This window comes from Doryrhamphus excisus, chromosome 16 (assembly GCF_030265055.1).
Source record: "Doryrhamphus excisus isolate RoL2022-K1 chromosome 16, RoL_Dexc_1.0, whole genome shotgun sequence".
Lineage (NCBI taxonomy): Eukaryota > Metazoa > Chordata > Actinopteri > Syngnathiformes > Syngnathidae > Doryrhamphus > Doryrhamphus excisus.
The window spans coordinates 62,820-88,969 of NC_080481.1; the positions used below are offsets into that span (position 1 = coordinate 62,820).

The 26,150-nt window shown below is 42.8% G+C and overlaps 1 protein-coding gene across 1 annotated transcript; it reads right to left on the reverse strand.

Moving 5' to 3' along the window:
• Positions 1-658: 658 nt before the first annotated feature.
• LOC131104046 (zinc finger protein GLI2-like) lies at positions 659-25,918 on the reverse strand. Its single transcript, XM_058050762.1, is given in 14 exon segments — positions 659-748; positions 829-1,151; positions 2,529-2,789; positions 4,192-4,356; positions 4,526-4,675; positions 4,840-4,970; positions 6,660-6,789; positions 7,100-7,292; positions 7,381-7,525; positions 8,882-9,067; positions 10,535-10,731; positions 11,938-12,043; positions 19,221-19,318; positions 25,787-25,918. Coding segments are annotated over 12 exon segments (1,983 nt in total). The 5' UTR covers positions 19,309-19,318; positions 25,787-25,918; the 3' UTR covers positions 659-748; positions 829-920.
• Positions 25,919-26,150: the final 232 nt, after the last annotated feature.

Below are 26,150 nucleotides of genomic sequence, written 5' to 3' on the forward strand. Positions count from 1 at the left end.
CCTCAGCTCTCTAAGTCCATCTGGGCCCGTTCCTCACTGCTGCACTCCTCATCTTGAGGATGATGCAAAGCATTGCTACAATGGGAAGGTGGACGTCCAATGCGTTCATTTCTGTCAGTGCTTGGTTTTTTCTGCAAAGACGTCTGAGAAGTTAAAGTTCCACTGGACTTGAATCTGAAGCGATCCGTCATGTCCTCACATCCAGTTTTACCTGCAAAGTTACTTGCAATTATGGTTCTGTTGCGGGTTGGTCTGGGTCTGAGGGTTCCACCGTCCAGGGGGAGGTGTAAACATTTAAAGACCCTCAGTCGGGCTGGAAGCTGTCAAAGTCACATTGTTGACAGACTCCAAAGCCCCCCTTCAAATTGGCTCACTGGTTCGACAGGGCGAGTTGGACAAGACTTGCCAAGGCCACAAGACCAAGTCGGTGTTGCCCAGCTGGATGAAATAGGATTCCAGGATTAGGATTTTTGCCTTGAGGCGTTAGCGCTGGGCTGGGTTCAGGCGGGATACAACCCCGGTCTGACCGCGAGATGGGGTCGTAGGTGACGACAGAGCTGAAGTGTGAGCTCTGAGTGGCGCAGCATAGGGAGGCGCCAGAGAATCGGTGTCTAAAAGTGTCACGTGAAACCAAAGTGCTGCCATGGGTCTGATCGACCTCCCATTAGACCTCTTGTTCCAGAGCTCAGACCAAAGCTGGAACCATAGACAGACGCAGGACCACCACCCACACTTGGCCCAAGAAACGCTGAAAAACAAGAAAAACACCAAGACATAAGCTGTTGGAGCGGCGATATCGACTAAAGTATCACTAAAGTATTCACTCACTGTCTGCTGGTATGGATGGCATCTTGGTGCTGTTGGCAGGAGATGTTGGGTTGGTGGTCCACTGTCGGAGGTCCCTAAAAGTCACCCATTCCTTATACAGATGCTTCAGATGTAGGTAGGAGCAGAGCTGCTTCTGGGTGCAGACACCAGCTGCTGAAGCTCCTCCAATGGTATCCCACGAGGAGCACCACTGTGCTGAGGTCCCCCAGGCTTCCAGCGCTTAACCCTGCAATTTCTACTCCACTGTCATCGCTGGTAGCACAGCCAAGTGGTGATGGTTCGCTGTTACATGATGGCTGACCTCCAGGACTGGACTGACGCATCTACGAGCGAGCGAATGGAGATGAGCATGTCACCATTTGTCTTAGTAGCAAACACAGAGGAGGTCTGAGCGATTCGGTGGTGGGTGGTGGTGATTCATTGTCAAGCTCAATGATAACGCTGAGCTCCATCACAGAGAGCAGTCGCTCTTTTATCCCTACCCAGCTTAATTGTAAATAATGAGTGTTTTCTTTGGAAGGGGGTGAAGAGGTGGGGGGGGGGGTGTCTCACAGATTACAGCCTGTCTTAGTCTGTCTGTGAATAGGAAATGAGCAGGATGAAAGGAGGCTTGAGCCCGAGCCAGAGCAACGGGCCAATCATCATGAGAGGCGACCATGTTTTCTTTATTCAACTTTAAGGCACCAGGCTCACATTTGCTATGCTAAATTATATTTTATGAACATCCTGTTTGTTCTTCTTTGAGTTTAACATCATCTGCTTTGTTACCTTTGTCTGGAGGCCAGTACCAGCATCCCTGTGAACGTTCAACTGCCTGACACACTTGAATATATTCAGGGTTAAAAAGCTGTCTTGATCACAGCTTGATGGTTGGCTATGTTCGCAGAGAGCAGCAAAACCAATTCCCAGTGTTTGAATATTAATCCTGCAGTGGCTTTTATCATGTTCAGATTTTGTGATGGCTCTCCGCTGCATCTTTCAACTGCAGCCTGACATTCTGCCTGTCTTGGATATTTAGTCTTCTAATCCAACTAATGATTACATGGTCCTTCAATATTAATTAGGGGGGAGGCAACAAAGAGGCTGTTCTCCCTTCGACACATATCGGTAATGGTAATGGTAATGGTAATGGTTTTATTTCATTTGAACATGCATCAGATTCCAATTGAGTGCATCCCATAATCAGTTCCCAGTTCCACATGTCCAAAAGGAGTAGGAAGAAGCAAAGCTTATTAAATCCTACCCCTCCATCTGGTACTTTTACAATCACTAACTCTTACATTTGTTCACTCCTTGCTTTCCTAATATAGTTTGTTTTTTTTTGTTTTTGTTTTTTCAGGTACTGAAGTATGAAGTGGTATGACCATACAATGGCATAATGGGATTATTATGTATTCAAAGCAGGCCAGAGCCGTACTAGTGTACAGTAAAATTGCACATAATGTTAAAATATGGCAGAAAATGTGACGGTGTAGTCGACAAGAAATGGTATGGGCAAAGCCGAGCTCACCTTAACAAAGTCTGCCCATGAGGAAAGAGAGAAATGAAGACGGGTTAAGATTAATAATAAGTTAGAATAAAGAACCAATCAGACTGCACATCCAAATGAACATAGACGATCCAACATGCAGAGTGTAGTCACGGTACCACTAAACTTTACGTTCATGATCCATCCGTCTAAGAAATGATGAACGTCTTACCACAGAATTTTCTGTCTTGATGGCTTTGACATGCCGGTAGTCCTCCACGCCTCCGGGGGAGCTGCTGTTTGCTATCTTATCATGAATTCTATTCACAGTCTCATTGCTGCCGTCCCTGGGCGGCGTCCTGGGCGGCAGGTCACTGCGCTGCTTCTTGGTGATGTGGGCCTCTGGGCCGTGGACGGTCTTCACGTGCTTCCTGAGCGAGCTGGGGTCGGTGTAACGCTTGGTGCAGCCCGGGATCTTGCACACATATGGTTTCTGTCAAGTCAGTCAAAAGCGGTATGGTTATCTAATTTTAGCGACCACTTGAGTAGAGTTAATGAGTAGAGTTAATGTTGTTGTTCCTTATTTCCCATAGCAGTAGGAATGTATACACAGTGGTGTGAAAAAGTCTTTCTGAGTTCTTATTTTTTATCACACTTAATGTTTCTGATCTTCAAGCAAATCTAAATACAGTATTGCCTCGTTTCTCGGGGGGGCGATAGGTTCCCAAAATAGCCTGCAATAAGTGAAATCGGCGAAAAAGCCAACCTTATTTGTTAGCTGTAAAACCCATCACAATACACTTTATTCCCGTTTCTCAGACAGGCATAACATTTTGTCACATTTTCAAATTTCTTTTGAATTTTAATGATCCATCACTTGGACACAGCAATTATTAAGTGACTCACCATATTCAGTCCTGTCACTTGCTTCCTCTGATACCTTAGCACGGAAGTGTTAAGGTATCGCTGTTCAGCTGTAGCATTTTTGTATCCTCGTTAAAACATATTGCTCCTGTTACTGTTATACTTCTCCTCATAGTCCTCCATGAACAGAAGATTCATTTACAGTATTCCGTAGTGGCGCCCTAGCCAGTTCTTATCAGTTCCTATCAGAACTGGCATACTACATACTACATACTACACATACTACGTATATATACGTATATATAGACAAGAGTCAAACTGGACATGTCTGGACACGTGTTCAACTGTCACATGAGTATATAACACCCTCTACTGGTAGCAGTAGTGAATACAATAACACTCATACAACAGAGCATGGATAGATCGCTCTAATACACCCCAAGGATGCAGAGCACAACACAACACAGCAAAATTGCACTTGAACCCCTCCCGCAAGCCAGCAAATCTGCCAAAGGTGATGCAGCAAGGGATGACAATGACAACACAAATGAACACAAAATGCAGTTTTTAAATGAAACATTGACCCCTAAACCTAATAACTGGTTGGGCCACCCCAACCAGTTGTGTCTCTTACAGAGCTGTGGAGGAATTTTGACCCACTCAGCTTTGCAAAATGGTTGTAATTCAGCCACATTGAAGGGTTTTCCAGCCTTTTTAAGGTCATGCCACAACTTCTCATCTCAATAGGATTCAGGTCAGGACTTGGAGAAAGCCACTCCAAAGTGTTTATTTATTTAGTTATTTATTTATTTAAATCGGGAAGGGTGGAAACACTTTTTCACACTACTGTCTACGTACAGTATTTATTTTCCCGTTACGTTGTGCTGTTATGTTGCGTATTGGCACCACGATTGTAGGTAGTGTTCTATAATCCCTTTGTTTACTTAAATGCTTGCTCTGAGGTCACCCTGGCTTCTTAACCGTACTGTACATGGACTAGGAAACGTCTGTCCATGTCAGATGATTTTTACCTCATTTGAGTGTGTGCGGTTCTGGTGTTTGGCTCGGTCCGAGGCGTTGGAAAAAGCCTTGTTGCATCCGTCGTGCTCGCACACGTAGGGCTTCTCCCCGGTGTGAGAGCGCAGATGGGTTTTGAGATTCTCCAGACGGGAGTAAGCCTTAGAGCAGCCCTCAAACTGCCGTGATCGATGAGACACAACAAGTATGGGGTCAGCACCGCTCTCGTGAAAAAAAAAAAAGCGTGGAAGTAGTCAGCGCTTAAAGAGTGCGAGTGGCTATCCTCCGGGGGGTGGGGGGGAATCCACCGAGGCCCCCACAGGGGAGGCCAGGCCATCTGTTACCCACCGTGCACTTGTGTGGTTTCTCTCCTGTGTGCCGCCGCATGTGAACCACCAGCATGTACTGAGCCTTGAAGGGCTTCTGGTCCCGAGAACACTCATCCCAGCGGCACACAAATTCCTTCTTCTCCCCGTGGATGTGGTCGTTATTGATGTGCTGTGGGACACAAAGCTTTATTTACAGGTGCAAGTCATATCAGTAGAAAACCTATTGATCATGTCAGAAGGCGAGAAGCCCCGCCTCTTCCTCTAAATCCATGTGCAATAAGTTTTCTGCAAATCTCTGACCTCACTGACATCCAACGTCACCTCAGCCCTTACGTGAACAAGCTGGTCTTGTGTGTCGTACTCGGTGCTGCAGCCCTCCCAGTGACAGTTGGTCTCGTACACCAAGTCGGGCTCCGCTGTGCACTTGTCATGGTCCACATCGGTTTTTGGCTCTGACATGCCGCCTTGACGGTTCTGTGGAAATACACCGCGTTTTTTTGACAACAGTATGCACTAAATCGTGCTGTGAGATTGATTCTTGTCTTTGTGGTTTTCCTTAAGATTCCTGATTGTGGTTGGCTGTCATCCTGTGACAGCGACCCAGTGTGAGATTTGAGGCTATTCACCAGTAGTGGACTTGCTAGCCAAATTAGCAAAGTAGCTGCTAACCCGGTGCTTCCCAATTATTTTCTGTCATGCCCCCCCCCCCCCCCCCCCCCCCCCCGAGGGACAGAAATACTAAAGAAACTGATAATATTTATTAATTTAAAAAATTCATATGAAAAATAAATACATTTTTTATTTATTTATTTATTTATTTATTTATTTATTTATTTATTTATTTATTTATTTATTCATTTATTTATTTATTTATTTATTTATTTATAGTTTGGCTTTGAGATATATCATTCACCATTTTGAACTGCATGAATACATTTCAGATGGAAGGCTTTATACGATACACGTGTTCTCTCCGTCTTTCGCAGTTCACTTTTTGCAGATTTTTAAAAAGTGCTTTGAAAAAAATATATTAAAAGTGTGTGAGACCTGTTACAGGCTGAGCCTGGCTCTTTCAGAAGAATTTCATTGCGGGAATTTGAGTGTCTCCCTCTTCCCGCTGTCATCTGCTTGCCCCGCCCATTGTTTTCTGTGTCCTGATTGGCTGTAGATCATTGTCAATCAATCTCCTTCATATTGCCCTGCCGTGTCCCCTGCATATGTCATTGCCAGCTTGCTTGTAAATGAATCTTTGATTCAAAGGAGGAAGACAGCAGCAATATGTTTTAACAAGGATACAAAAACGCTACAGTACAGTGGAACGGCACCAGGACAAAAAGGCACAGTAACCGGAGTAAAATATGCGTGAGTGACTTAATAATTTATTTGATCAGAACTGTTGATTGATCATTAAGATTCAAACAAAGGTTTGAACTTTTGTTTAAGTGTTTAAACAAGAAAGAAATGTGAGAAAATGTTATTTCCTGTCTGATAAAAGTGTGATAAAAAGGGTTTTACAGACTTAAAACATATATTGAAAAATTTGGCAACGGATTTCACTTATGTGAGCTATTTTGGGAACCCGTATCCGCTATAAACGAGGGAACATTGTATATTTCGAGTGTAAACTTAACCTTACACAAGTTACCTGATACATGACAGTGTGTGTGAGTGACATGGACTCGCACCTTAACCGAAACGACCTCAAATACTTGAAAAATATACAAAGGACCTTCTTTTTGCAAAAATCTGAAATGAAATTTACAGAAAAAGTTCATCAAAATCCGGAGACAACACGTACACACGTGTACAAGAACGTGCTGACTGCAGCATGTTTGTGTCTGGCCCAAGAGCACTATCTTCATCAATTGTGGTGGCCCCAAGACGCCTGTGCACGCCGCCGTGCTCATGCATCACGCACAAAGCTGCCTCGCCGTCCACAAGCGAGAGAGAATTTGTCATGGAACCGGAAAAAAAAATCCCTCACATGACAGCAAAGCTGCTGGCCAATATTTCATGAAAATGAAGTGCACTGGCACAGTTTACGCTGGCCCGGGTGGGGGGAGACGGGGGGTGTTGTGGGTGAGGTAATGGGGGCTGGGGGCAACGCTAAGCTCTTCCGCTGAGGACTTTTTCTTCACTGCGATGCGTTTCACAAGCAGGTCACAGGAGGGAATGATATGTGCGTACCGGTGAACTTGGCGCCTGGGATTCCGTCTTAACCTTTGACCTCTTGGTGAGGACAGGTTCAGCTGTGCAGCGGATGGCTGACTCGCTGCAGGGGTTCTGAAAAGAAGAAGACTTTCAGGCTGACTTCAAAGGTGATACACGTTGAAATCGACATCCATCGGATTGGCTGAGTCATGTTGACAGAAGCGGTTGTTGACATATCTGACTCAATAGCCATTGCTATTGAGTCAATATTATGTCTTGTATGACTTACTTTCCCTTTCACCTGAGCGGAAATGATGAAGGTAAGAGTACTCCAGCACATGTCAACATAAACTGACCCAATTTGACATTTTATGTTGGCAAAAGTTATGAAGTCAACTTAAACAGGTTCCATTGTACTAAAATGTTGCTTTTTTCTGTTTACTTTGGCTGTCGGATCAGTGGCGTGAACGGCGCTGGACAGTGAGGAAAGACCAAGGCCTGACTGGCGACCGGGGAACATGGTCGTCGGCTGGATGAGAGGCGGAGTGTGGCTGAAAGCGCCGATGCCTCGCTGCTGGGAGAGGAGATGCTGGTAGGCAACGGTGTTGACGGGATGCGGGAAGGCGAAGGACGGGCTGCAAGCGGAAAGATCCCAAGGCCACATGTTAGGTCCTGGTCAATCCAATCATATAACACCTTTACTTTTCAGATGAGCTACAGTACCTAAGTCCTCCGACGGAGCTGTTGATGTACGGCACCAGTGAGCTTGGTGAGGTGCGGATCATCGTCTGGAGGTCCATGCTGGTGTCGGACAAAGGCGATATGGACAGCGCCCTCTTTCTGCTGAGTCTGGGAGTCAACCGTGGCACTGTGTACAAAGAAAAGTCTTTTTGCTCCTTTGTTTTATAAAACAGGTATAGGGAACCTAAGCCAGATGTAATGGTAATGGTAATGGTTTTATTTCATTTGAACATGCATCAGATTACAATTGAATGCATCCCATAATCAGTTCCCAGTTCCCAAAGCTTATTAAATCCTATCCCTCCATCTGGTACTTTGACAATCAGTAACTCTTACATTTGTTCTCTTCCTGTTTTCCTAATATAGTTTAAGTTTTTTTTTTTTTTGTCCTGTACCGAAGTACTCTGTGATATGAGCATCCAATGCCATAATGTGTACCATAGTGCGTGTCAATATAGTGATATATATAGCACATCATGACTGGTTCAAGACTCTTCATCCTTGGATTTAGCAAACATCAACTGCTTGTATTGTTTCTTGAATTGGCTCATCGTTGTGCATTGTTTGATTTCCTTACTCAATCCATTCCATAGTTTGATTCCACATACTGAAATGCTATGGCTAGCATAACGTAGTCCTAGCATAGAAGTGTTTCAAATGTACTTCTTCCCTGAGATCATATTTCTCCTCTCTTGTAGAGAAGTATTGGATGACATTTTTAGCTAATTGCTTATTTTTAGCCTTATGCATTATTTTAGCTGTTTGAAGATGAACTATATCAGCAAGTTGAAGTATTTGTGATTTTACAAATAAGGAGTTAGTATGTTCTCTGTAGGCGGCATTATGAATTATCCTTACTGACCTTTTTTGCAGTACATTTAGCGAGTGAAGATTGCTTTTATAGTTATTAGCCCATATTTCCACACAATAAGGAAGATATGGTGTCTATGTGTCTTTAATAGCGCTCTTAGCCAAAAAGGTTCCCGACCCCTGTTTGAAAGACTTGACATTTTCGGTAAAGGTGATCTTGTAGGCTGGCATCTGCACAAAATGACGTCATACCAAGCACCCCCACATACGGTGACCTCATTAGGATTCAGACATAACTAATTGATAATTCCACATAATTAGCTCGGATAAGCATCACACGGACAGGCTGGCCGCATCGTGTTTAATGAGGCCAATTTACCGAGAATTGATTTCAAGTAGGAGTAAATGCGCAATGAGATCAATTTCGACTGGGAAATGAGCGGCGACAACTTCTTTGTTGTTGTGTCGCTGCAACAACAATACTGCGAGGAATAACCCTCTAAATCAACACCATTGAACATCACATGTAAGAAAAGACAGCTAGCCAGGATGCCGATGTCCCCTGATGACAAGAATATGATGATCATATCTATATTATATATATTTCATGTGTATGCCATGTTATTTATTTCTACCTTTCCTGCAGTCCTGGCAGTGGAATTCAGTCACTCACCATCAATGGGGGCCATATAGTCTGACAAGTGGGCCCCCGCGCTTAACCCAGCCCCCTGCATGAACAGATCAGCACAGGGGTTGTGGTGGCTCGCCATCAGCTGGTAATACTCGGTCGGACTTGCTCCGGGAAGAGGAGGTGGGGGGAGGCCAAACAGGCAGCCATCTTTGAAATGCTCATGAGCCACTGAAGCACAGAGAAAGAGTCCGTGACGGCAAGTTTTCCAGAAGAAATCTGACACGTTTCTGGACGTAAAGCCTCTTTTTGCAATCTCTCCACCACTTAGGCTCACGTATTTCTCTTGAAACTTTTAAACCAGGGGTGTCCAAAGTGTAGCCTGGGGGTCATTTGCACCCACCAGCTGTATTTATTTTAAAAATAAGAAATCTAACCAACCTTTTTCCATAATGCATTTTGTTTGCACAAATGTTTCATTGGAGGACAAGTGGCATAGAAAATGAATGGATGAATGGATTGATGGCGCTGCTGCCTCCATCCACCAGAGGGAGCCAGAGAAGCCCAGAGGGAGGCTGACATCAATGCATCATGGGAAATATTTAAAAGAGTTGTTTTTTGTAAGTGGTATCATTTCTTAGGTATACCTTTTGAGCGTTAAGTTGCTGTGTGATGAGTTTTCTGTTCTTCACCGGGAGTCAGACTGTTACATTGTTATACTCTTGTTATATCCTGTGATATTCAGTGGGTTAACAAGCTTGTTGTGAGTGCATTGATTGGCACAGTATTTAAACACCTATAGCACAAAGATGGTGCATATTTTCCTTGAAATATATTAACTTCTTAGCATAAGTTTATCCAAATATCAAAGTTGCTTCATTTTTCAATATGTGGCATATGTATCCAAAATGAACAAAGTTTGATCTACAGGGACGTACAAGGACAGTATCAAAATAGAGTGAAACCTCAGTTTTTCATCCAAAATCTAATGTGTTTGCCCTTTACTGTATACTTGTACTGAAAACAAGTGCCCAGACAAAGCACCATAAGCGTCACTTCTTACTGAGCTGTGTTTGAGTTTGCGTTAGACCTTTTGAAACAGATGAATAACAAAAAGCAAAGTACCGGTGTCTCGTATCTCTGCTGCTGGATATGAGTAAATGAAGCTGCTTGGTTGGTGAGTGTTAGTGGTTGAATGATGATCCAAGAGTGACTTGGAAGGGCTACAGTAATTGTTAAACATTAGCGTTTATTTCATATGCTATACGTATATGCTAATGCTATATATATATATATGCTCTTTTTCCTGTCTAAAATTGGTTTGGTTGTCAGACAAAAGTCTGACGTTCTTCTGGTTACATGGATGCATGGCATGTGATGTGCATAATTGATATAGGCTTTGTATAGTGGTTACCATAGCAACATAAATGCACCCCTGTACTGGGGTCGTATGTGTTTTCTGTGTGATTCCAATCATTTTTTAACGTTTTCTTCAGTAAGAATCGCTGAATTTGCACATTCTCTGGTCAGGAATACCGGGCACAAACCTAAGAAGGCATCCAATCACGTACTCTTATTTGAAGCGACATGAAAAATCCAACTTTCTTTGATTATTGCTGCATCTAAGATGTCGATGCCATGTCACCTTAGTGTCTTTCTTCAGCGCCACGGAACATATTCCGGTGGGGTCAGACTTACATTGGGTGGGGCTCAGGCCTCTGGCTGCTGAGATCAGTGCAGGGCCGCCATGCACGGAGCGCAGGTAGTGCTCCATGTGAGGGTTGATGTACACGTGCGGCGGGCTGAAGGGCGAATCCCCCGTGGCCATGGCAGCGGGAGAAAGGCGAATCAAAGAGATATCAGAGATAACAGGGCTTCCCGCCAAACCTGTAGGCCTGAGAGACAGGAAGGGGAGATTTGGTAATGGTAATGGTAATGGTAATGGTAATGGTAATGGTAATGGTAATGGTATTGGTAATGGTAATGGTAATGGTAATGGTAATGGTAATGGTAATGGTAATGGTAATGGTAATGGTAATGGTTTTATTTCATTTGAACATGCATCAGATTCCAATTGAGTGCATCCCATAATCAGTTCCCAGGTCCACATGTCCAAAAGGAGTAGGAAGAAGCAAAGCTTATTAAATCCTACCCCTCCATCTGGTACTTTTACAATCACTAACTCTTACATTTGTTCACTTCCTGCTTTCCTAATATAGTTTAAGTGCAATATAGTTTTTGTGAGTGGAATCAGAAAGGACCTGTGGTGAAGACTAGAATTCCCCTTATCTTGTGGGAAATGTCTCTTACTTTCAAACGCAAACATTGACAGATGTAGGGAGCACCACATCTGCACACCCACGGGAGAAAGTGAATCAAAACCGATTCCATGTTGTGCTCCACTTTTATTGGAGTCTCATGGTGTGTGCAGGGTTAGACCAGACCGGTTCCACGATGCTTCCTCTCAGCCGCTTTTACCGTACGAACGCACTTGTGCTCACAGTGCAGGCACACGGTGATGAAGGGGCTGGCACTGAGGTGTCATGTTCGGCAATCAAGGAGCGGACCCCTGACACGGTGCGAGGAGCGCAAACAAAGTGGCACGCCGGGCGACAAATGACACAACACTTAATTTGCTGCTCAGTGTTGCTGTAATTAGGTGAATTTGGCACCGGCAACGGGAGGGGACAGCAAGATCAAGGTTTTGATGAATGAGGGGTCCACTGTCAAGATCAAATCACATTAATCAAGTTGGCTGAGTCTGTGGACAGGCGCAAAAACTCCCGCTCACATCCCCTCCCCCGCCCGCCACCTTCCTCTGCGCTGTGATGAATGACTCTACTATGGCGAGGCGAAGTCTGCATCACCATCAGGCGTGTGCATTTCAATGGAGGAGCGCTTTAAGCGGACTTTATTGACTCTTCACGCCAACAGTTTCTCCTCGCTCGTCATTATCAGATTTAAAATTCATAGCCCAAACATTTCACTTTCCCCCAAAGCCTCACAAACTCTTGAAAGTGCTTGAGAACTGCCCTGAAAAGTTTCAAGATGGTGGTGGCGTCGCAGGTATGCGGCGCTAGGGCCGATTGAGGGTCACTCACCCATGCACGGCGTGGAAGGCGTGTGGCTCATACTGGTAGCGCCCTTCGTGGTGGCGCATGTTGATGGCGATGGGCTTGTAGAAGGATGAGAAGATGTGCGGGGTGGCTGAAAGGAAGCACATTAAGACACATTAACTATTTCTTTTAAAAATCACCAGGGCAGAAATGTCATGCAGCGCGGAAATGTGACCATTTCTTCATTGCCGTCAACATTATTTGACTGCGTTGTGTGGAAATATGGGCTAATAACTATAAAAGTAATCTTCACTCGATAAATGTACTGCAAAAAAGGTCAGTAAGGGTAATTCATAATGCCGCCTACAGAGAACATATTAAATCTTTATTTCTAAAATCACTAATACTTCAACTTGCTGATATAGTTCATCTTCAAACAGCTAAAATAATGCATAAGGCTAAAAATAAGCAATTAGCTAAAAATGTCATCCAATACTTCTCTACAAGAGAGGAGAAATATGATCTCAGGGAAGAAGTACATTTGAAACACTTCTATGCTAGGACTACGTTATGCTAGCCATAGCATTTCAGTATGTGGAATCAAACTATGGAATGGATTGAGTAAGGAAATCAAACAATGCACAACGATGAGCCAATACAAGAAACAATACAAGCAGTTGATGTTTGCTAAATCCAAGGATGAAGAGTCTTGAACCAGTCATGATGTGCTATATATATCACTATATTGACACGCACTATGGTACACATTATGGCATTGGATGCTCATATCACACAGTACTTTGCTACGAGGTACATTATTAAAAAAAAAAAAAAAAAAAAAACCTTAAACTGTATTATGGAAAGCAGGAAGTGAACAAATGTAAGAGTTAGTGATTGTAAAAGTACCAGATGGAGGGGTAGGATTTAATAAGCTTTGCTTCTTCCTACTCCTTTTGGACATGTGGAACTGGGAACTGATTATGGGATGCACTCAATTGGAATCTGATGCATGTTCAAATGAAATAAAACCATTACCATTACTGCCTGAAAAATGTGTTGGTGATGGTCGGTTGATGTTTTGTGCACAAAGTAACCAACACGGAGCTATTCCCGTTCATCCTTCCCAGCCCGTTTTCCGACCCTGGAATCAAGATCAAGACAAACCACTGGTGGACGTGGATTTCACGGTTTGCATCATCACTGCTGGTGAGGGTTTTGGCGTAGGCACCGATGATGGTGATGTGTCAATTAGGAGCGAGAGGGAATCAAACTTTCACTAACTGCCCACTTTTGCCGATGAGAGAGCTGTTAAATTGGAGTGGTATCTATTGGAAAGCCAGTATAGTATAGCACCCACAGGTTCGCAGATTCAGCGTAAATATTAAGTAGTTTTCTCCACCTCTAGCCAGCTAGGGTATACTGGCCAGTCAGTGGTACAGGGCAGGATTTGACCTTTTCCAGTCCATTCCTTTGGTTCAGGATAAGCTGGGCTGTCCTGAAGCAGCTGCCCAAGACTGTTTAGTCGGCTAGGATGCGACTGAACTTCCTTTCTGACCCGGATTGAAAGAAGAACGACCACTAGCCCACAGGCCGCCTACGTCTACCGATTTTGAAAGTCCGACTGGCCACCTGCCACCTTGCCCTATCCCATTGGTGCGGGACTTTGTTTGAAGCAGGGTTATGGAGATGTTGATGCACGCTGAGCTGGAGGAAGTCTTGTGCTACAGCAGCCCCAATCCTTCAGCCAGAAGAAGCTCAAGTCCAGCGACATGATCATATGGGAACTTCCGTGAACAGCGTCCTTCTATGTCTTGCTGTTCCTGGTTCACATTCCAGGATGCTTGGGTGGTTTGTCTTTCTGCCCATTGAACCCGACTACTGGTTTAATCCACTCAGGTTAGGGTTTGGGTTAGGGTTTGGGTTAGGGTTAGGGTTAGACAAGCCACTGGAGGATTTGCTTCCCAGGCTGAATCCGGCAGGTAGTACTAGGTTACATTTTACCAGCAGCAGGAGAAATTCCCTGACCTGACATGTTGGATTCTTACGCAAAGTACATTCCTTATTTTCTGTTCGTCAACTTCCAAACTCTTAAAAATGTCCTCACTGGACAATACAAGACTTTCACTTGTATAGCTCTTTTCTATCCAAGGTAGTCGACACTGCTGATGACTCAGCACCGAGAGCAACGATTGGTTCAGTACCTTGACAACATCAAGTTTCTTTTTTAGTACGCTTTTCTCCCTTCATTATGTCTCCCAAGTGAGAGGCAGACTCTCAAATAATAGGAACGTATTTGGTTGGTATTCTTGAACATGTGAAAGGATCTGCTCCTATGAATTTCATAGTGATAACTATCTTATATCCTTTGTTATGTTAATTTAGTATGTGTACTTCACGTATGAGTTCCGACTTACACTAGGCCGTAGGAAGCCCGAGGACCTTCTATGTCATGTTTGTTTTCATTCAAGTATCTCATATAGTAAAATTATAGCCCCCAAAAGTTGGTGCCCATAATTCCCACTTCACAAGGCTGATGTGTTGGCGCTCAAATGGCGGCGAGGCCATGCAGCGCCGACGGGCATCTTGTGCTTGCTGTGTATTGTTAGCATGCTGTTGGTGTAATTTAGGTACTTAGAAGAGTGCATATGTTGAAAGAATGATTGCGGCCAGGAGTAATCACCTCCAGCACAGCTGATTGATGACCGGCGGCCTTAATCGCGCTGCTTAACACACAAGTTTGTCCAGATTAAGTAATTACCTCATCATCCCGGATGCGGCGTGATAAAGAGACGGCTGCGTGCTGGGGAACGAGAGTGATAATTAAAATACGATAAATTAAATGGCGCTTGTAGGCCTGTCATGACACTCCCCGGCTAACATCCATATTAGCCCGACGGCACCCTCTCCAGGGGGGCGCCTGGGATTATGGAAAATGACTCCAATGTGCCATCTGTAAATTAAACAAAGACCCAGTTCTTCTCATGCTGTGGGAGGCCGGTGGAGCTAAAAATAGCAACAGAAGGTTCTGTGAGGTTCTTTGTGAGGTTCATCGACAGAACATGACGACAAAATGTGTCTCTCAAGTATAAGTAGCCTCATTTCGCTGCTAAATGAATATTTACTGCTAATTCCAGACGAGCAGTCGTCACGTTGTTACGCTTGATGTTTTTGACCCGCACAAAAGTTGCTTGTACTTGACCTGAGTTAGTACTTGACCTGTACTTGAAGATGATATGCTCCAGACGTGTAAGTGAATTCCTTTCATTTACTTCATTTAATTTTAAAAAAAAATTAAAATTATTAAAAAATTGTATTCATTTAATTGTCTTTTATTCCTCAATGAATAAAAACTCTTGCATGGAGGATTGTTTATCAATTGTGTCAGTTATCAGTTAGCAATTTCTGCTCACTCAGAATTCAGTTATCATTTTCTTTATATTATATGATATACACAGTAAACCCATTTTTCACTCAAAACATCAAAATATATGAATTAAAAGATGTTCTTTTTTATTTTTAGTTCATATTTTTTGTATAAGTATTAAGTATTTACAATCATAAATCATAATATACAAGATAGCATAAGGCATTCAGAAGACACATTCAAATACGTTGTGATGACATGTAGTATTCTACACTGGTAACTACGTGTCAGAAATATTACTGTAATGTACTACGAGCAGGCTGCATGGCGTGCGAGTGGTTAGCCGGCAGGCCACACAGCTAGGAGGCCCGAGTTTGATTCCACCCTCGGCCATCTCTGTGTGGAGTTTGCATGTTCTCCCCGTGCATGCGTGGCTTTTCTCCGGGTACTCCGGTTTCCTCCCACATTCCAAAAACATGCTAGGTTAATTGGCCACTCCAAATTGTCCATAGGTATGAATGTGAGTGTGAATGGTTGTTTGTCTATATGTGCCCTGTGATTGGCTGGCCACCAGTCTTGTGTTCAGTTGTGTTGTCACTGGCTAATATTAACATTTGTTTGATTATCTGAAACATTTAAGTGTGACAAACATGCAAAAACGTAAAAAATCAGGAAGGGGGCTTTTTCGCTTTTTCACAGCGCTGTAAGTGGCGTGGTTGGTAGATAGCAAAATTGTTCCATTTAAAGCAGCAAAACAGCCCCAGACCATCACACTACCACCACCATATTTTGGCTGTGTTTGGCTGGCGACAAGTCCAGGGTGTACCCTGCCTCTCGCCTGAAGTCATCTGGGATAGGCTCCATCTCACTCATGAACCTAATAAGGCCAAGTGGTATAGAAAAAGAATTGAACTGGAATCAAAGCAAGATTGCCACAGTAAAGCAACGACTGTGACTTGTCTGTTTGGCTATAAATGAGCATCGCTAAAACAACCTTATTTCACTCCCTGCTTGGCCTGGTTTGGTAGCTAATTAGCTCTAGCTAACATCGCCCCCAACGACAAGACAAAGCATATCAGCACAACAATTAGTTTGAAGGCGCTAATGGCTTCCCGTGCAGGTGTAAGACACACCTTCCACAATCCATGGTGATTATGTTAACACGATGCTCAGATGTTAACACACTGAGTAAATACTCATAATTTCTAATTATTTCACATTAAATGTCTTACTTTCTCTGATTATGTCGACTATATTAGGAAATACAAATGGAAAGGTGACTATAGGGCTGTTATTTCATGTCTGGAGGACTCTAATAATGTTAAAAAAAGCAGATTTAGAAAGTTGTAAACAGGTTTTCTATGCTCTAACTGTGATAATATTCCATTTATAAAAAAAAGAATCCTACGTCACGGAGGTTCACTTATCATGGGCGGGTCTGGAACTAATGAACCATGATAAAGTCCCGCTACGTGTGAATACTTATGCTACTCTCTGAGTCTGCGTCCGAGTAAGACATCCTGGTTATCGTCATGGGCCTATTTTTCCACTGTCTTCCTCCCTCCCCTCAGGAAGATAAGTGGTCCTCTCAGTGAGGGAACGGGACGGTGACTTTTTTTTGACCACATTTTTCTCTGCCAGAGGTCTGAAGCCCTCCCCCCGTCTCATTCCTCCCAGCAGTGTGAGCTTGCAGTTGCGGCCTGAGCTGCTTTCCATTGTTTTTCACTGGGTGTTTTTGTGTTGATGCGATATCTTTATTATTTACTTCATGTAGAAGCTGGATTTACCATTCACTCATTCATTTTCTAATGAAACCGGAGTACCCGGAGAAAACCCACGCATGCACGGGGAGAACATGCAAACTCCACACAGAGATGGCCCAGGGTGGAATTGAACCCTGGTCTCCTAGCTGTGAGGTCTGCACGCTAACCACTCGCCCGCTGTGCAGCCCCTGAATTTACCAATTAGCTGATATTATGTTATACATAGGGTTGTCAATCAATTTAAATATTTAATCGTGATTAATCACATTTTTGTCCATAATAATCACATTTAATCGCAGATAGAAATAAGTGTGTGATTGCATCAAATTTTATGTAAAAGGATATCAATTTGGAGACTACGGGCCATTATTTAAAACAATACAGTCGGCAAGCATATTTGTGTATTCGTATTTTTCTTTATTATTAGCATATTAGTGCTTAAAGTCACCCACAAACGCTCAGCAAATACAAAATGTGAGCGAGTGAGACCTCTCACACTGACACAAAACACAATACCCTACTGTGTGAAAGGAGACCTCGTGTCATAGCACACGTATGGTGCATTCAAGGACCACCGAACAAAAGTGTTAAAGGTGAACACTCGATAAAACACAAAGAAGGCAAATTTGCTTCTGAAAGTTTGACTTGGCCGGGTGGTAGTGGGCCTCTGGCAATCGGGGGACTGGGGAGAAGGCCCTGACGCCCTCAACTCGAGACCCAGTCACCATCAGGTAACATTGTCTCTGGCAGACTCGTAAACGTCAAAGTACCAGAGCTTGGACTCCATGAAGCAGACTAGACGGGTCCCAAACGCTGGTGCTTTAGGTGGGACAACACACAACCCAGGTCACTCGGCCCCTTTTATTTCACTTCAGATTTCCTGCATGCTGAAAATACAATTCAATTAGGGGGGTTGTTTGTGTTTGGGGTGGGGGGGGGGGGGGTAGACGGGAGCACCTGGGTCCATTCTAATTGACTCAGAGCACGGCGTCTCCACTTTTTAAACAAAGTGACTCTCACTTGAGCGTCATTACATGCACCCCATTTCCATAGGCCTCTGGGACCGAGACCCGGGCCGCTCCCTTGGAATAAATGAGTGCTCCATGATAAATGGTTCTATTAGCAATCCAGATTGTTAAACTGTGATATAACAGATCGGAGCAGCGAGTGGGGGTCCATTCATTTTGCTCCCTTCTGCACACATTTCCATGTGTAAATAATGTATTCAAACTGGGCATTAGCCGCATCTTGCGCTACGGAGGAAATTGTTCCAAATAAATAACCCGGCCGGCGAATATAAAACAGACGGCGTGGCGGCTCGGAGGTGGGCATGACTTAGGTACCATCCCGCCTCAATAAAAGCGGCCGCCGTATATTAGTTTGGGCCTCAAGGACCTCGCCCTGTCTGGCAGCACCCTCACTTATCAGGCGCCGCCTGAGAGCTACAATAATGCATATAAGTGCCATAAGTAATTACTCTGTCACCTGCTATCTGATTGGCCGCTGTGGATGTTGTTCCTTTCAAATTAAAACACAGAGCTGATAGGGAGGAGGATTTTGCTTGTGAGGCTCATCAGGAATAGAAAACACAAGGTGGGTACTTTTTTTTAAAAGTGCGAGGTCTATAGGAAACGTCCCAGCATAGATGTCACATGACCTTCAGAACACACGAACTAACATGTGTGATGAAGACAGTCCCGGTTGGGGGGGGGGGGGGGGGGGGGGTGGCCTTGTTTAAATATTGAAGAAGGTCGCGTCCGGCTTCGTGTGCAAAAGCTCCATTTCTTCATCACAGATTGTCCCGGACTCACGGGCTGGATTTCCACTTCAAAAGTGCTCCACCCATGTATGGCTATGTGTCACCTGAAGGCAGCGTTCTACCGGGTGGGGGTTGGTGGGGGTGGGGGGACGAGATCTTTTTAAAGCTCATTAAGGTTGCCTTTCATCACGCATGTCCTGGCATGTTGCACAAGAGGGTCCTCAAATGCGATCCTCACATCACGACGGCAGCGCACCTTGAGCTCCTCAATCCAAACGTTCACGTGAACGTTCTTAAACATCAGTCATGCACTTTCAGGTCAGGATTCCTAAATGTGACGCCACCAGCCTCCGAGGTGGCGCTTCATCTTTGATATGCACACGGCATGATTTCATCACCTGAACGCCTCACAGACAGCATTCATGGCCACGCTAAAACGTACCTCTCGTCTCCAGCGGCTTCTTTAGGAGGTCTCCAAAACTGCCGCTGTCCGTTTTGTCTTTCTTCTCCTCTGCTCTCACCTTCTCCATGGCCGAGCCGCTGAAGGACAAACACGAGAGAAGGCCATGAAGTTCTCAGAGAGTCCATGTGTCCATCTTTCTGCGTTCATATATAGATCCATCCATCCATTCCATTCATCATCGACCCTTGAACACATCATTATTGTTACCCTTAATAGAACTCATTCATGAACTTCAATCGTGTTCCTCACCTTCTTTACCACATTTAATTTCATGTCAATCTAAAGTTAGACACCCAAAGGGTTCATCTGTTTATGTTTATTATCGTCATCGTTATTACTGAGCAAAATGAAATAACTGTCAGTAAAACGTGCACTTCCTTTTCATTGCTTGAAATCATTGAAAATATTAATAACAATGTATTCATCAAAATGAAAATAATTATTAATGAATAATAATAGAATTATTTAACATACAGCAGGGCCTGGGTTAGCATGTTCTTTGCTTAGCGCCAAAAACGCCTTGGTTTGCGTATACATCCTTCGGTTAGAATGCTATAGTATATAGTATAGTATATAGTATATAGTATATAGTATATAGTATATAGTATATAGTATATAGTATATAGTATATAGTATATAGTATATAGTATATAGTATATAGTATATAGTATATAGTATATAGTGTATAGTATAGCGTGCCTTGTCTCGTCATTAATACAATGCTGGAGTATCAATACGTTTTTATCACAAAACGTCTTCCCTTGTTAGCATCCTGTTAGCGAGTTAACAACGTGGCAAATCGAACAAGAAGTCGGCGACCTCACGTCGCCCGTCTATGATGTCATCAACCGTTCATTCATTTTCTACCGCTTATCCTCACAAGGGTCGCGGGGGTGCTGGAGCCTATCCCAGCTGTCTTCCACCCTGGACTGGTGGCCAGCCAATCCCAGGGCACATATAGACAAACAACCATTCACACTCACATTCATACCTATGGACAATTTGGAGTGGCCAATTAACCTAGCATGTTTTTGGAATGTGGGAGGAAACCGAAGCCTTTTTAAGGTCATGCCACAGCATCTCAAGTCCTCAGGTCAGGACTTGGACTAGGCCACTCCAAAGTCTTCATTTGGTTTTTCTTCAGCCATTCAGAGGTGGACTTGCTGGTGAGGTTTGGATCATTGTCCTGCTGAAGAACCCAAGTTGGTTTCAGCTTGAGGTCACCAATAGATGGCCGGATATTCTCCTTCAGCAGAATTCATGGTTCCATTCATCACAGCAAGTCTTCCAGGTCGTGAAGCAGCAAAACAGCCCCACACCATCACACTACCACCACCATATTTTATTGGTATGCTGTTCTTTCTCTGAAATATAGCGTTACTTTTACACCAAATGTAATGGGACACACACCTTCCAAAAGTTCAACTTTACTCTCGTCAGACCACAGACTATTTTCCCAAAGGTCTTGGGTAGTGCTTTTAGTCTTGGAACTCTGCCCTGAAGGCTGCTATTTTTACTCGTTTTCCTTCTATCTTGGCTATGGATCGTTTCGGTTTATATTTCGGGTAAGTCAGCAGCCGCTTTTAGCAGCGTCTGTTGGCAAGGCGTCGACATAAACAGATTCCGCCGTGGCCGTCTGTAGATTTGAACAAGCTTCTTACTCCGCCGTTGGCATTCCTACTTCCTCCTCAATGGAAGCCATCCATTCACCGCCAGTCAATGCACGCATGTACGCACGCAAATGTTCACAACGATCCCGCCAGTGCACAATCGCGGATCCAGATAACTAGTCAGATGGGGTCGGGCTCGGGAAAATAAAGCACAGTTTGGCTGAATAATTTCAACATTGAATTATGAGCGCCGCTCTTGTCATGCTAACAAACGACTCCGTCTCAGCCCAAAAGGTCACGCCGCCGCCGAGTAAAATCTCAGTCAGTTCCTCGCCACTTCACCACTTCACAAGGGCCACTTGCTGGAATTTATGGTCGTGCCCGCCACCTATTCTCTTTTGAATAATAGCGGTCCCGTAAAAGAAGCCCAGTTTAAAATAGACTGGAGCTGGAGGAAGGGGGTTGTTTATTGCACAAGCAGCAGGCGTGCAAATGAAGGCGAGCGCTGACGTTTGAATTTATGGCACAAATCAAACATGATCAGATGTCCTGTTTGGACCCCATGGGGGGGGGGGGCATTTTCATCTTAAATTGGTGTTTTTTTGGGCTGAAATTTAGTATAAATATCTTCCTTATCCAAACCAAGTGGAACACTTAAAACACATTTTGGATGTTTTTTTTCATTTTTTTCTACAATTGTGTTCATCCCTGTCAAAAAAATTGTGGGTCATTAAAGATTTGCATAGAAACTTTAAGACTAAAAGTCATGTATACTCATAACAATATTTTTGTAGCTTGTGGTATATGAATTCGTATATAAATATAACAAATATAGTCAGAAGAGTTTAATTGGAATATATGTATTTATTTGAATATTTATTATTATTATATGTATTATTACTATTTATTAAATAAAATCAATGTAATAATTTGTCATTATATTATTATTATAAATTATAAATTAAATATAATTAAAATTAGCCTATTAAAATATTGTTAAATGTTGTTAAATGGGTTTAAAATGAGCTTTTAATGGCAAAAAAATATATTTTGGATATTAGCCAGCTTGCCTAACACACTGTCATTTTGGGGAAGCAGTATCCCAGGAACCGTGAGGTCACATGACAAACACTCCAAAATGTTTCCCATACATTGCTTAGTGACTTAATGGTCGTAGACCAGGCGCCACGCCCACACCACGCTAAAGGGGTGTGGCCAGCACACTGGTTGAGTTGCCATTATGCGTGATGTTCTTCATCTTACATCAGATTTGATGGAACGATATAAAAATGTACATGCTGGTTCTGCGTGTGAAGTTTTGGTGACCTGTGTGTACACCGTGCGCCTGTCAGCTAATTTACCAGGCCGCAGGGTGCGCTTCGCCTGCACCAAGAATAGACCAGGTCGGAGCTAGCGAACTTTAGGGCACCTTTCTTGTGCTGTTTTGTCATGGAATTGCCACTTTGCCAAGCTGAAAATGTGGACACCTCCCCTGGTGCGCCGCCACCAAGTCTACCAAGTCCACCCTGCGCCACCTTGCGCCTCTAAAGAAAGTGTGGGTTAACTTTTTGACTCAGTAAAAGTGTCACACAGTTTGCTGTCTGTGTTGGTGTCCCTTTTTTTCAGGAGCACTTTAACCAGCAGACCACATCAAATAACAAAATTGAAATTTTCAGTTATTTTTGTTAAATAAACAAGACATGGAATATACAAGGATGTGTGATATACAATATGAACTATAATTATATGTGAATGAATGATATGATATGATATGAATCACATACAGTACATGTTGACGTGAGATTGGCACTATGGGTGAGGAAGTGGTCTGGATCACTGCATGTGAAACGCTACTTCAACCATCAGAAGCTTGTCTCAGATTGACTGACTCCGACTACTTGCAAGTCATTTGTTAAAAGTTTAAATTAAATACTTTGGAAGCAACTGGAGGACCAGATTCAAACACTTGGCGGGCTGTATGTGGCCCCCGAGCCTACATAAAATATAGGTAATAGTAATGGTTTTATTTCATTTGAACTTGCATCAGATTCCAATTGAGTGCATCCCATAATCAGTTCCCAGTTCCACATGTCCAAAAGGAGTAGGAAGAAGCAAAGCTTATTAAATCCTACCCCTCCAACTGGTACTTTTACAATCACTAACTGTTACATTTGTTCACTTCCTGCTTTCCTAATATAATTTAAAGGTTTTTTTTTTTACTTTTTTTTACGATTACTTTTTTTACTCATTTTGTTTTATTATTTTAATTTTAATTTTAATTTTAATTTTAATTTTAATTTTAATTTTAATTTTAATTTTAATTTTAATTTTAATTTTAATTTTAATTTTAATTTTAATTTTAATTTTAATTTTAATTTTAATTTTAATTTTAATTTTTTTGTCCCGTAGCAAAGTACTGGGTGATATGAGCATCCAATGCCATAATGTGTACCATAGTGCGTGTCAATATAGTGATATATATAGCACATCATGACTGGTTCAAGACTCTTCATCCTTGGATTTAGCAAACATCAACTGCTTGTATTGTTTCTTGAATTGGCTCATCGTTGTGCATTGTTTGAAGATATTCATCTTCTTACAGGCCTTTTTTCATCATTTTGTCATCTTTTGCTTCTTGGACATATCTCGCCAAGGATAGTTCCTCAGCACCCTGTGTTGTGTTCATATGTGTCATCCACATCCTTTGCACAGTACACGGTCTAGCGACTTTGTTCTTCTAGATCTTTCTATGGCTATGCCTCGTCGTCATTAATCCACGTTTCTCAGATTGAATTCAAATATTGTTTAATGCTGTTAGAATTTGCATACATGCTATTGCTGTTTATGTGAATAATTGACTATTTATTGAGATATTAAGATCATTGTTGTATTGCTCCTCTGTGTAATAACTACTGTCATTTGAATGAATGTCTGATTCCAGATCTGTAAACCAAATGGTGTCCAATGGTAGATCTTCTGCTGGCATATTGAGGTGGTAGAACTATTTCCCCTTTCCATGTTCCATCTTAGTATTTATCCAGATCCTTGATATGGCCGCAAATGCGTTCTAATGTTTGTTGTATTTCTAGCATTGTATGACACTTGCAACATATTGTTGTTGTTTTTATATCTGAAGGATGTTGGAGCATCTTCAACACCAGGAATAGCATCTCCCAGCACCATGGTATGAATGTGGGAGGCGGAGCTCTGTAGTTTGTAGTCCCTCAGAAGTTGATCAAATAGATATAATACCGCGTATTGTTCCATCGGACCCTGACGCCTGTATTGGACTTTTGCAACTCTGCACAGTATAGCCTGCAGCTGGTTGATCAGGTTGACTTCCTGTTTGGCCAGCCTGTTCGCCATCAAGCTTATTTCACGAGCACATGCATGTGGTTGGCGGAGAACCAGCTCAGCCAACCACATTAGATTCAGTGGGAATATTAGAAAAGCATCTTTGATATGATCTGTGATGCATAGATTGATGTGATTTGCAGGATTTGCATCACCACAAGGATTTACTTTCCGGCCACCCTGTATCGTTGCCTTCAAACAGGTTAAACACCATTTTATATGACCTCTGACCCACCATCGGGCCTTCTCAATTGGGCATCATCACCACCAGAACAGTTTGTTTGTTTAAAATGTTTGCATGGCAATAGTCTGATGGCACCTTCAGGTGTTCCTGACTGTCCGCCTCTCAAATGTGCACCTGCTGCATGCTTGTCCTGGAGGCGAGAGAGCATAGATGGGGGGCCTCTGGGGTCCCCGACCTGGAATACCGGTGTCCAGTCCACGAAGTCAATGGTTTACAAAAAGAGACACGGGGTGCACTTTGAAAGGGTTGCAAAACGTACTGACGAAAAATGTAAAAAAACAAACAAAAAAAACATACATAAATTCATTGATTAATTAATTTAATGCATTTATTAAAATGTATGTATTAAAAATAATAGATAAATAAAGTAATTAATTAATTTAAGTTTAAAAAACAAATAAAAATACATTATATCGGGAAAGCAGGAAGTGAACAAATGTTTGCCAACAAATGATTGTACCAGATGGAGGGGTAGGATTTAATAAGCTTTGCTTCTTCCTACTCCTTTTGGACATGTGGAACTGGGAACTGATTATGGGATGCACTCAATTGGAATCTGATGCATGTTCAAATGAAATAAAACCATTACCATTACCATTACCATTACCATTACCATTACCATTACCATTACCATTACCATTACCATTACCATTACCATTACCATTACCATTACCATTACCATGCAGTCCAATCTGTGTCCGGACCTTGAAGCCACACTGTCATGTATTATGAGAGACACAGCAGCATATTTTACCACCAATTAATATTTCTATCCATCTCTCTGCAGTGCGGCTGCTAACGAGCGTGTGGAAATGACAGTGAGGATGAAACACATTTGTTCGGAATCATTTCGGGACCGATTATTTCTCCTTTGAAGCCTGATTGACATCATCGATTGTGTGCCAACCTTCCTCTGTATTTCCCAGACATTTTGCTCCAGTTATTGCTTTGGTATTTTGTCTTTGAGATATGATTAAAGGTTAGAAATGTTAGAAACTTTTGCATGTTGACATTTACAATAGTTATTTATTGTCACACCACATAAATATATTTAGTAATCAGAATATTTTAAACATCATTTCCTGGATGTATTATGTTTAATAAAACCATACCTTGAATTGATGGTGACAGCTTTTATATTATTTCAGATATCATAATTATTGCATGCATGTAATTTGCATGTATTTTATTTATTATGCGAAATACATAAAATTGTATATTTGTATAATACGTTTTTGAATTTTGCCGTAATTTGATTGAATTGAACACCCATGCGTGATTAATATCAGCCGCTAAGGTTTATTTTTTTCCCAAAAAGCACCCTCATCCCGACTCACCCGGTGTGCACACTCTTCCTCGTCAGGTAGGTCTCCTCCGGAGTCAAACTTCACAGCGATCAGGAAAATTCCTACAATGTCAAAAAAACAAACAAACAAAAAAACGCACCAAGTCCTTGGAGAAGTTGGAGCCAGTGGGAATCTTCCAGCAACTCCCGAACTGGACCCGCCAAACTTTTCCTGCACTGTCGGTTAGGATGCTTGGTTAGGATCCTGCGAGCACGAGATCACACCCCCCACCCCACGCGCACACTCACACACTCACACACACACACACACACACACTCACACACACACACACACACACACACACACACACACACACAACCATGTGGACATCGTCACTAACCAATCACATCAGGCG